Genomic DNA, 13,409 nt, shown 5'->3' with positions numbered 1-13,409 from the left:
GACTCACTTTGTAGACCAATCTGGCCTCGAACTCACAGAGATGCACCTGCCTCTGCCTCCCAAGTGCTGGGACTTCTAAAGTAAATTTTCAGTGGATTATCACAATCAGTAGACAAGAAAAGACAGGAAATATTTTCTTCACATTTGCTTGTGAGAAAGTTACTGGCTTAAATCTGTGGTTCTAATTTTTTAAAAAACATCAGAATAAACAATAAAATGGAAACAAAACTACAAACTCAACATAGCATGGTTGTGTAGGACTTTAATCTCATCACTCCGGGAGACAGAGGCAGGTGGTTCTCTGTGACCAGGCCAGTATGGTTTATCTACAAAGCAAGTCCAGGCCAGCCAGGGCTATACAAAGAAACCCTGTCTCGAAAACAAAGCAAAACAAAACATAAACACCCAAACCCCACAACAGTGAATCACTCTCTGGGAACTTAAAATTTTAAGTATGTATCTAGGAAATGGTTAGAAATTATTCTGACACACAAGAAAGTTGAGAAACATCCACTTAACATATGCTTCACTAGACTCACATACGGCCTCAAGGTGCTTCAGAATCATGGCTGGAATTGCCATGCTTGGGATAAACACAGGCTCCTATGCAGGGCTCCTGCCTTGTATTCTCAAGAGTATACTGTCTTAGGGAACAGATGGTACTGAAAGTATACTATAAGCTTGTAAGAGTTAAAAGTTGATATGTTTTTAAAAACACATCACTTTTCAAAACCAAGATTTCACCACTGCTAAACAATGCTCTATTAAAACACACAGAAGCAAAGGAAAGCAATTCTTGCATGGTACTACTAAGTTACAATTTTTCTTTTTTTTTAATTTTATTTTATTAATTTATTCATATTACATCCCAATGGTTATCCCCTCCCTTGTATCCTCCCATTCCTCCCTCCCTCCCATTTTCCCCTTATTCCCCTCCCCTATGACTGTGACTGAGGGGCACCTCCTCCTCAGGGAGGGGACCCTATATGCTCATAGGGTATCAGGTCTCTTCCTGGTACCTGCTATCCACTCCCCACTCAACTGTGGAGAATGTTCTGCCCATTGGCTAGATCTGGGTAGGGGTTTGAAGTTTATGGCCTGTATTGTCCTTGGCTGGTGCCTTAGTTTGAGCGGGACCCCTGGGCCCAAATCTGCCTATCATAATGTTCTACTTGTAGGTTTCTAGGACCCTCTGGATCCTTCTACTTTGCTATTCTCCCATGCTTCTCTCATCTAGAGTCCCAATAGGATGTCCTCCCCTCTGTCCCAGTTTCCTGGTTAGTGAAGACTTTAATGGGACAATTTCTCTAAAGATGAAAATATGACTTATGAGTTTAGATTAGAAACAAAGGTAAAAAATTTTATGAAACTTTCTTACAAAACAATTTCAAATAAAATGAAGGCCCAAATAAATGTATTTCATACATATTTTCATTGTTTTAAGCCTGTTATTGAAAATAATTTTTAAAAATCTTTTTATTAATTGTAAGCTGCTATTATTTGTGCAAATGTTCTGGATACCAGTTTTTTTTTTTTTTAAAGTTTCTTTACTACTTAAAAAAATATATTGATATGCATGTAAAATCTTGCAAGTTATTTCAAGGTAAAGGTTACCAAATCCATAGCCTATAAAAGACCAACTATCCCTGCAGATATTCCTCAAGACTGCATAATCTTTTGTTAGGCATAAATCTCACTGAACTGAAACCATACATATTGAAACATGTTTGGGGTATATATAGTAATATTCACAATGAACTTAAAATTTATTACTTTTCTTTTCCTACTTGATGGCTGGAATTTATTTTTTAAATGCTGTAACTGAACCATTGTCATTTAATTTCAATGGATTTTTATTTCATTCTCCAGGAAGCCAATGTATGTGTGTGTGTATGTATGTGTGTATATATATACACATACACACATACACAGATTTACATGCATACTGCCACCACATCCGGCAGGGGAAAGCAAGAGGAAATTTTCTGTCCAATAAGAAATTAGATCATAAATATCTTTTAAAGACCAACTATAAGCTAAAATAAACCACTTAGAGGAGTACTGACTGACCTTTGGATACATATATGCAAACTAAGATTCTAATATTTAGGACAAAGAGTTAAACTACAGTGTGTAACATCGCAGATGGGAAGTAGGGTAATAGAACAGGATTTTAGAATAGCTACGTCTTTGAAAATTTACTTCCTAAAGACGTTTGTAAACTTCAATTAAGGATCATTCTGTGACAGTCACAGAAAAATCTACAAAGGGCTCCCAGTCTGATCTGAACTCTAATACCATAATATGATAAATAAAAGGGGATAAATCTAAAAAGGGAAAGACAGACTGGGTTTGTTTTTGCTTTGTTTTAACCAAGTACCACCCTCTCCCATAAAGCAGCACGGGCTTTGCAAAAATCAAGCCAAATGTACATGAGATGGGTCTGGCGCATGCTCTCTTACACCAGGCAAAGCTTAACCTGGAGTAGTGCTGGAGAGATCTACGTTTTCTCCTCACCAGAAGATGTCGAGGTCTTTGTGGCTCAAAAGCTGAGGGATGCTGCTTCGGAGGTGGATGTCCCTGTGGACGAAGAGGATAATTCGGATGTAGCTAACTGAACGGACTAATGTTCTATTTAAGCTTTAATTATTTGATAGTGGATCATAGTGATTTTTTTTTAAACTAAGTTGTTCTTTTTGGTTTTGGTAACTTTAAAGTTTTCCCAAATAGATGTTATTGGTAGATTTATTTGAGGGGTTTCTTTATAATACTTAAAATATTTGTGGTACAGGTAGTTTTCTTGTTTGTTTTTTATATTTTACAGAGTATGAAAGGAAAACATAAAACCGGTTTGGTACATGCTCTCTTGCCAGGAAGGAGGAAGAATGATGGAAATTTCCTTCATGTATATTCAGTTCCTACTGATCTCTTATTTCAAACCTAATTAGAAGAAAGTAAGCCTGGAGTTCTATCTTCTATGGTTATCAATCTCTCATCCTTTGAGGACAGCAATGTTTATTTACTCTGTGGGTGAGGTTTTCCACTGTGATGAATTTAAAGTTAAGTTTTATATCTGAGGCAACATTGGCAACTAGCAGTAAGCATTCTTCGGCACCTCCCCCCTGCCCCAGCTTCCTGCTAGACACAGGAGTGAGGCTGAGCCCATTTGTCCTGTCCACAAAGCAGAGGAGACTTCAGTCTTGCATTCTTGGACCTTTTTCCTCTTATGTTTAAGAAGATTTTTCTTAGTAAAATTTCTGAGAAGGGGTAATTCCTAAAAGGAGACACTGTAGCAATACGAAGGCTGCCAGCATTCAGAGAAAGCCATGCTGCTGCTAAGCTGTGTTCATCAGACACCTGATATGATGGAATTTCAGGTAAGTGTTCAAACGTTAACGAAACATTTTTATAACTTCTAGATATGAATGCAGAGCCATCTAGACACAGAGACATAACCCTGTACTCATTCACATGTCAACATGAGAGGACAGGTGCTGAGTAGGCCAGGCAATGTCACGCAGAGGATATAAGTAGGAGCACTCACCAACACATTTTTCTGCCAATTCTCCTAAAAATGCATCAGATAGTTTTGGATTCCAATCCCTGGTGTGGATCTGCAAGATGTGCTTTCTGGCCTAAGGAGAAGAGTACAGTGGCATAAGACAATACCTACTTCTCAAGTATTAGCTGCAACAAGTCCTAACTATAACCCCACACTAAGTTCTTATTTGTTTTAAAAGAAAATTAAACACCTTGGCATTTACCATCAACCCATGAGTTATAAAAACTAAGATATTTGTTTCTGTTCCATAAGTTTAGATAATTAATATTCTAAGAGGTAAAAAAACAAAAACAAAAAAAAACTATACTGGTGGCATAAAATGTAAGGAAATCGCTAATGTGTGGCTAGAATTTAAAACTAAATTTTATTTCTGTCATACCATTTGTTTTTTAGATTTATTTTTATTTTATGTGCACTGGTGTTTTGCCTGCATGTGTGTCTATGTGAGGGTGTTCCTGGAACTGGAATTACAGACAGCCATGTAGGTGCTGGAAACTGAACCCAGGACCTCTGGAATAACAGCTAGTGCTCCTAACCACTGAGCTATCTCTTCAGCCTCTATAATACCACTTTTTAAATTGTAATTATTATTATTAGTAGGTGGTAGATAGGGGTGTCCACACACATTACATCACAGAAAAACCATGAGGAACCGTTCTCCTGCTTCCTCTGTGGACGCTAGGGATCAAACTCATGTCATCAGACTTGGCTGACAACTGCTTTTACTCGCTAAGCTATACTGTTTTTATTCACAACAGCCCTTGACTGTGTTTATAGCAAAACTATGAAATGTTTACATATATTTGTTTACATATATTTATTGACTCCAGTCTCTTCTAATTCTCAATTGAACAAGCTCTATTCCAACCAAGTTTATGTAGCCATGGTGAGAATTGTTGGTAACTTAAGTATGCTACTAATACAATGCCTGAAACTTTTTTTCCTCTTCTCATTAGCAACAAGTGACAAATTGATCACATCTATGCCCCGACTGATGGTCTATTCATTTGGCTCCAAGAACATCTATTGATTCCTGAATTCCTCACCCCAACTGTCTATTCTGTAAGACAAAAGATGCGGTAGCTTAGCCAGTCTCAGGGCCTTAATGCTATGTAAGAGCAGAGAAGTCGGCATAGATCTGTCTCTTCCACAAGCCAGGCCAAGAACACTGACAGTGTCCCTATAAGTTAAGCATATTCCCCCATGGACTAGAAGGGCCAAAGCCCTGTCTTTGCCTCCTGTTAGATGTCACAAATTGATGCTTCTCTGTATCAAAGCAGAATGTACCAACTCTGGCCCTATCTCCTACAATTAAGTCCACTTCTAGCCACTGAAACGTCCCTGGTAGCTGCACCTGGGCAACGAAAGTGAGACTATATCCACCCCAAGGCTCAGGGAACATCACAGAGGAGACAGAAAGAATGGTGGAGTGAGAAGCAACAGTGTTGTACAATGCTGCTTTCTCACATGATGAGGCTGCTGAATTCATGAATTCATAACAGCTGTCATTATCTGCACACAATCTGCAAAAAAGGCAAGCCAGTCAAAATTCTAGCATGGAGGGAAAGGGTTGCATAGAGCTCCACCCCCAGCTAAGGAACTGTTGGGGGTGTGGCCACTGGCAAGTTGCCCATGCTCCAGTGCATGGCCTCAAACTCATTTACTGTGCTAGTATGGACAGCACTAAGTAGACTCAATGAGATCTATCTATCTATCTTTCTTTCTTTCTTCATTAGCTATTCACTTTACAACTCGGCCACAGCCCTCTCCCTACTCTCCTCCCAGTCCCACCCTCCCTCCCTGCTTCCCCCTTCGACCTTCCCCTACTCCTCAGAAAAGAGCCCCTACCCATCCACCCATTCCAGCATGTCAAGTCGCATCAGGATGGAGTGCAGCCTCTTCCCCTGTGACCTGGCAAGGTACCAAGGGAGGATGCTTAAATCTTACTCAGAAGTGGAACTAGAATAGACAGTGGATGGTTAAAGAGAGGGAACATGGAGAGAAACAGGGGTCAGCCTCAGACCTGGGGAAAGCCAGGGCAGGGGGACAGGGCCTTGCAGAGAGAAGAGAAACCTTGGGCAGGGGCTTCTCTGTGACAAGCTGGAGACCAATGAGATTTTTTAAGGGGGCAGGGACCTAAAAGAACATGAAGTTGAGAGGAAAATGGGTTGTAGTGAGAAAGAATCAGGGCAATCTGAAGGGAGAAAATGGTGGGTAGATATGACTAAAACATTATATACAACTATGAAATTCTCAAATAATAAAATTAAAATATTTTTAAAAAGGAAGAGAGGCTCTATGTATGCTGTCCTGACAAAGATCAACTTGGCACCATTTGAAAGCCATTTAATTTGTTTGTGGATCAACTCTAAGTCAGGTAGTTTGCAGATGAGGTATGTGGGGGGAGGGAGGAAGGGAGGGAGGGAGGGAGGGAGAGAGAGAATAGGGACTCCTGAAGGCAAACCTAACAAAACCAGAATAATTAGGGACAAATAACTTGGGCCCATGGAAACATGCCAAATTCCGATGTAACCTTCCTGCGAAGGCCATTGGCACTGAATCCATGTGATGATGCACCCTTCCTGAATTTAAACTAATGAAAAGCGAATAAAGAAAACGGGGGGTGGGGGTTGGGGGGGTGAATAAAGCCTTCAAAGTGTATGCTTTGTAACCAAGTTACATGCATATCACACATATCAACAACAATAAACAACCTCTCTTACCCTTTGATCAGGCAGGTTGAAAAGGAATTCTCTGTCAAATCGACCAGGTCTCCTGAGCGCAGGGTCTATAGAGTCAAGTCTGTTTGTAGCACCAATAACAACAATTTCGCCTCTGTTATCTAATCCATCCATAAGAGCAAGGAGGGTTGACACTATAGAGCTGTTTAAAAAAAAAGCCCAGGTAAATCTTAATGAAAGAAAAAGTGCAAACATTAGTGCTATAATAACTAAGTCTTAAATATTATTTGTATCACAAATACAAAGAATACAATACAAAGAAATCTATATTGAAAGAGCACAGAATATTGGGGGTAGGGGATTACAGTAGCCTATTTTTAGTAGAGGACAATCTTGGCATTATCCATTTGTTTCCCTATCTGGAAATGTATGGTATCTATAGCTCCCTTATTTCTAGCAATAGTGTTTCTCACAGTTTACCAACTGTTTTCACTCCTACTCTTGTTTTATTTTTACTGCTGAAACAATTGCCGGAATATGCAACCATGCCAAAAAAATTTTTTCCTCCCAAACACACTGTATTCTAACTGTATTTTTAAAAATTATAAACAAAAGAGAAATGTGCTAGCAGTTTATGTTTAGAGGATGTCTGTAACTTGTGCTTTCTAATTGGATGGCTGAAAATTTATGACATACGCATCTTACCGAGAATAGAAGTGGGGTAGTATCTGTAATTATAAATTTATGTGCAGCCACTGGTCTGATTTGAAACTGAAACAACTCACACAGGCCCATGTTTTGGATGCTAGGTCCTCAACTGATGGTACTGTTGTGTTCCAGAAGTTCCCAACCTCACCGTTAGCTTAGAGCCCATTTAGAATTGGTTTTGTATATAGTGGGACGTTGAGGTAACACTTCAACTGAGGAAATACTAGCACCATTTATTGAAGAGTCGTCTTTCTTAAATGTTTGATTTTGACACTTCTGTTGGAAATTAGTTGACTACAGACACATTGGTTTAGTTCTGGCATCTCTTCTACTCAATTAGTCTATGTATCTTATTTTGGCAACAGCATCCTGCTTGGGTTACTATGTCTCTGTAGTATGGCTTGAAATTAAATGTTATAATGTTTCTAGTTTTCAAGTTCACAGGATTTCTCTGACTACTCAGAGTGTTTTGTGCTTTCACATCAATTTTAGTGCTCTCTTCATCTAGGTTTCTGAAGAGTGTCAATGATAGTCTGAGTGGAATTGCATTGAAGTATAACTTGCTTTACGTAGTTTGAACCTTTTAATGATACTAACCAATGAAGATATCTTTTACATTTTTACCATTTCCATTTTGTCCTATTCAGTCTCTTTAAATTTTTATTTTGTGTGTGTGTGTGTGTGTGTGTGTGTGTGTGTGTGTGTGTGTGTGTGTGTGTGAACATGTGTATATGGGAGTCTGTATAGACCAGAAGAAGGTACCCTGGAGCTGGAGTTACAGTTATAACCCACCCAACATGGGTGCTGGGAACCAAACTCTGGTCCTCTAGAAGAACAACTGGTCTTAACCAGTAAGCCATCTCTCCAGTCCCCTTCTTCAATCTCTTTATCAATGTTTTGTATTTTCATAAATAGATATTTTGTTTGTATTGTGTTGCACTTGCTTTCTTGATTTCTCAACAACTTAGTATTATTGTAGAAAAGTGCTACTAATTTTGTTTCTTTTAACATTTTATTTGTGCAAAGGGATGCATGTGTATCACGGCATGCATGTGGAAAACAGAGGACAACTTGGTGAGCTGGCTCTGTCTTTCCACCATATGGGCGCCAAGGATTGAACAGGCTTGGAAGCAGGCACCTTTACCCACTGATGCATTGTGACAGAGTTGGTATGTCAGTTTTGTATACTGCAACTTTACTGAATTTGTTTATAAGTTCTAAAAACCTTTCAATGGAATCCATTTATTTTTCTATATAATCAATAATGTTATCCAACAATAATTTGCATCCTTTAGCATCTTATTTACACACTTTTTATTTCCTTATTTTGCCTAATCTGGCTAAAATTTCAAGTACTAAACTGAACAAGTGCTGTGAGGGTAGACACACTTATGTTGTTCCAGATGATAACATAACACGCAGCTTTTGTCCACTCGGTATGCTGCCAGGGTTTTGCCATACACAACCAGCATTATGTTGCAGTTGGATCCTTCCATATCTGATGGATTAAAAAAATTATCAAATCATTTATCTGCATCTTGCCCTTCATTCAATTGAGTACTCAATCAGGCTTGAATATAAATTGTCTCCCACAAGCCCACATATTTAGGGGCGTGGTTGCCAGGTGTAGCTGGTTTTCAAGAAGTGACCCTGGAAATTTTAAGCAACAGATCAATTCCTTATAAGCGCCTAACATCATGCATGTTGAGAGGTAGTTAAAAGTAAAAAGTAGGGTCTAACTGGGGGAAGAAGGTCACTAGCACCTATTATTGGGTATTTTGTTTTCCCCTGGTTCCTGTTCATTCTATTCTCTCTACTTCCTGGCTCCCATAAGATGGGCAAATCTGCTCCACCACTTACACTCACTCCTGGGCTCTCTTATCATACACCTAGAAACAAAAGAGCTGGCCATGACCAACTGAGACATCTGAAACCATGAGCCAAATCTATCTTTCCTCCTTACTTTTGTCAGGTATGTTGACACAGTAATGAGAAAGTAAACAATGAAGATATAATATTGTGTTTAGTGCTTTTTATATGATGAACCATCCTGAGATCACTAGAACAAAATCTCACTTGATTGAAATGGATGGTTTTTGATGTGCTGTGCTAATGTATTCTATAAAAACGTAGGCATTTATACTCATCAGAGACACTGGTCTATAGGTTTTGTTGTGGTGGTGGCTTTGTCCAGTTTTTAATATTAGGATGCTGTTAGCCTCATAAAATGGGTTTGGAAGAGTTCCCAACATTTCAAATTTTTGGAACAGATAGAAAAGAATAAATATTAGTATTTTCTTTAAAAGTCTGGTTAAATTCAGCAATGAAGTAATTGCTCTTGGCCTTTTCTCTACTGGGTGTCTTTTTCACTAATGATTCAGTTTTTTGTTTGTTTGTTTTGTTTCATATTTAGTTTTTTGTTACTGTTTTGAAACAGGGTCTCATCCCCGCTAGGCTAGCGTCAACTGCTAAGGCTGTCCTTGAACTCCTTATCCTCCTGCCTCCATCTCCTAAGCGCTACGGTTATACACGTGTATCACCATGTTGAGCTCAATCTTGTTAGTTATTACCAGTCTATACAAATTTTCTATTCTCCGTGTTCAATTTCAGTAGGTAATATGACCAAAAAATGTTATCCTTTTGTTTTACAGTTTCCTGTTAACATTTAGTTTTTCATAATAATCCCCATTGTTATATTTTATACTAGTGATTAAATATTTGTTTATTTGAAATTGCATTTATTTGAGGATTTTCTCTATTTTTTTCTGATTACTCTAACTTGAGGTTTGTCAATATTATCATTAAAAATAAATCTTTCTCCAGGCAGTGGTGGCACATGCCTTTAATCCCAGCACTTGGGAGGCAGAGGCAGGGGGATCACTGAGTTCGAGGCCAGTGAGTCCAAGATAGTCAAGGTAACACAAAGAAACAGAGAAACCCTATCTCAGGAAAAAAAAAAATCTTTCCCATCATAGATCTCTTTATTTTTATGTTTATAAATTTCCATTTATTTCTTTCTGATCATCACGTCTTCCTTTTACTAACTTGTGTTTGGTTTATTCTTGTTTTTCTATATCCACTAGATACACCACTAAATTATTTATTTGAAATTTAATTTTTATTTTGGGCTTGCTGCAATGAATTGCCTTTGTAAGTATTGCTTTTTATTATAACTCTTAGATTCTGTTATGTTATATACACACTTTTGTTCGGTTGGGGGTTTTTTTCCTTTAATCTACTCTGTTTCACCAATCTTTTGTATTTTTAAAGGGGAGTGTGTGCATGTGTGTATGTGTGGGTGTGTGCATGTGTATGTCTGTGTATTCATGTGTGTATGCACATGTGCATGCAGGTACACATCAAACGTTGGAGGCCAGAGTGGCACCCAATCCCTTAGAGCCAAAGTCATGAGCAATCCTAAGATGCATGGATCGTTCCATGTTGTGTTGGGATCTGAACTTCGGTCCTCATGTCCACCAAGCACTCGGCCATCTCTCCAGAATCCCACTTTGATTTATTCTGAGGAATCCCCTTTTCTCCTCTAATACTATTTTTTATTTGAATTATTGAATTTCCTTTTTTTTTTATTAATTTATTCTTGTTACATCTCAATGTTTATCCCATCCCTTGTATCCACCCATTCCTCCCCCCCCCCCCATTTTCCCATTATTCCCCTCCCCTATGACTGTTCCTGAGGGGGATCACCTCCCCCTATATATTCTCATAGGGTATCAAGTCTCTTCTTGGCTACTTGCTGTCCTTCCTCTGAGTGCCGCCAGGTCTCCCCCTCCAGGGGACATGGTCAAATGTGAGGCACCATAGTACGTGAGAAAGTCATATCACACTCTCCACTCAACTGTGGAGAATATTCTGACCATTGGCTAGATCTGGGAAGGGGTTTAAAGTTTACCTCCTGTATTGTCCTTGGCTGGTGCCTTAGTTTGAGCGGGACCCCTGGGCCCAAATCTGCCTATTCATATCATGAATTGTTTTCTAAATGTTGTCTGTATTCACTTGAATCTCATTCAGTTTCATTACACTTACTCTGCAGAATTCTTTCTTATCACTTATATTTTTTCCTTTGAGATCTATTGCTTGAGAGCTAGCTACTGAGCACCATTGTCATTATTGCTTTTCTCATGATTTTTGTGAGCTTACAGGGACATCCATCAATCTGGCTGACAGGTATCTCTGCCCCTTTATCTGGCACTCATATGAGACATCTGTCTTTGAAAATGTGTCTACAAGTGCTGGTTTTGTAAACTATGTAGGCTTTGGTTCCAGTACTTCAGCTCTAAGACTTCTTTTATGGCTATCAGTAGATCTGGATGTGGCACATGGGCAGAGGGTCAAAACTCCTTCTATTTCCAAAAGCCTCAAGGATAAAATGGCATTCTAGAGTCAGATGTCAGATACCCAAAAATATTGGTGGCACTCACTGTGGTTCATAAACATGCAAAGTGGATGCTTCTCGAGAATGGTGGCAGGTTCCTGGGCCCAATAATGGCATGTGGCACTAGACAAAGATGGGCATAACTACGTGGAAGCTGAGGTTACAGCAGTAGATTAGGGTAGAGGATTTAGGCTGACCACAAGTCATGGACAGATTGTGGCAGAAACCTGACTGACTAACCACCTTCAGAACGAGAAATAAAATAGGGTCACTGTGGCAAAATGTGCATGACCAATCAATGATTAAAACATCATGGTGTGGTAAATGACTGTATTTGTGAATTAGACACCTTTCTAAATAATCACTGTCAAATAAAACAACAAGAGTGGAATTAATAACCCAAAAGCTAGGCATGGTGTCACACATTCATAATCTCAACTCTGGGGATAAAGAACAATTTAAATTCTCAAAGATCACAGGACAGTGAGACCAGAGCAATGGCTCCGTAGGTAAAGGCCCTTGATGCAAACCCTGAAAGCCCAAGTTCCATCCCTAGGACCCACATGGTAGGAGAGAAGTAGCACCCAAAAGTTGTCCCTCATCTCCACACACATATCATGGCAAAGATGTGCTCTGCTGCTTGAGCTACACAATTTAATTAAAAAAAAAAAAATTTTTTTAAAGAACGAACAAATGAATGAATGAATGAACACATAAACACTGTTCTTAAGATTTTTGTGTGGTGTGGTGGCAGATGCCTTTATTCCCATTACTCAATAGACAGAAACAGGGAGATCTCTGTGAGTTTGAAGCTAGCCCAGTTTAGTGAGTTCCAAGCCACGGCTACATAGTACAACCCTATCTTAAAAGAACAAAATTTTAAAAGTTTGGCAAGATGACTAAGCAGGTAAGATAGCTTGCCACCAAGCAAGACAGCCTGAATGTACACACACACACACACACACACACACACACACACACACACACACACACACACACACAATGCAATTTAAAAAATACCTTTTTTAAAAAAAGTGTTAACTTGTAAATGTAAACATTTATTATAGATACATAATTGCTATCTTAGATATCTACCCAGAAAGAAATGAAATACACACACAGAATTCACAAATACAAATATTCACAGGAGGACTATCTCAGTAGCACAGACCATGGTCAGCCAACTCACTATAGATTATAAATGAATCCTGTGTTTAGTGAAGAAACCTCCAAGAAATAGACAAATTTAAAAATTCTTATAAGCCTTCAAGTATGTAACCAAGGACTAAAGCCAAATACTACATCAAAAAGTGAAAAGAAATCAATGCAGTCAGTTCAGGAAAGATTACCTGTGGATCTGATCTTGTCTACTAGAGCGAACTGGAGCTAATCCATCTATTTCATCAAAAAATATTATAGAAGGCCTCATCAAATATGCCTAGTAAAAGAAAATTAATATTAATTTCACTTTTGAATTATTTAATAGTTTCTTAATAATAAACATAAGAGCAAATAGTACAACATGCAGTAAGGTATTAAAAGCACACAGTAGAGCTGGGGAATATAACTGAATTGTAGATCATTTTCCTAATGTGTACAAGGACCTGCGTTCAATCCCTAGAATCTAAAAAACAAAAAACAAAAACAAGAAAACACTACAGTAAAAAGGAAACATTACCAACAGAGTAAGGTGTTCCACAGCCCACAACTACTGTTTATAATAATGAAAATTGAACCAAGGGTCTCACTATGTAGCCCTGACTGGCCTGAACCTTGCTATGTAAACCAGGAGGACCTTTTAGTCACAGAGCCCCCTCGCTCTGCCTCCTAGGGGCTGGGATGAAAGGTGGGCCCCACTAGGCCCTTTTCCACACCACTAACTTTTAAATGATGTTTGGATGTCTCACGAGCCATGTGTCACATTATGGAGTAAAGGGTGTTTTGTTTTGAGATTTTCATTTTGTAGTCTATGAGGACCAGGCTGGCCCCAGCATCTCAACTGCTGGCGTTAGAGGAGTTAGCCACCAAAGCTGGCTTACAGAGGGTTTTACACCTATCACCACAG

The 13,409-nt window shown here is 38.8% G+C and overlaps 1 protein-coding gene across 3 annotated transcripts in view; it reads right to left on the bottom strand.

Moving 5' to 3' along the window:
- The window catches only part of Atad2b (ATPase family AAA domain containing 2B), a 141,290-nt gene that overhangs the window by 66,400 nt on the left and 61,481 nt on the right, over positions 1-13,409 (bottom strand). For all 3 annotated transcript variants that reach the window (XM_051143225.1, XM_051143214.1, XM_051143219.1), the window contains exons 13-15: positions 12,694-12,782; positions 6,286-6,445; positions 3,545-3,635 (exon numbers count right to left, since the gene is read on the bottom strand). In XM_051143225.1, the coding sequence (XP_050999182.1) occupies positions 3,545-3,635; positions 6,286-6,445; positions 12,694-12,782 (340 nt within the window). The remainder of the gene's footprint in view (positions 1-3,544; positions 3,636-6,285; positions 6,446-12,693; positions 12,783-13,409) is intronic.

This window comes from Acomys russatus, chromosome 1 (genome assembly GCF_903995435.1).
Source record: "Acomys russatus chromosome 1, mAcoRus1.1, whole genome shotgun sequence".
NCBI lineage: Eukaryota > Metazoa > Chordata > Mammalia > Rodentia > Muridae > Acomys > Acomys russatus.
This window is presented reverse-complemented; position numbering and strand designations above follow the sequence as displayed.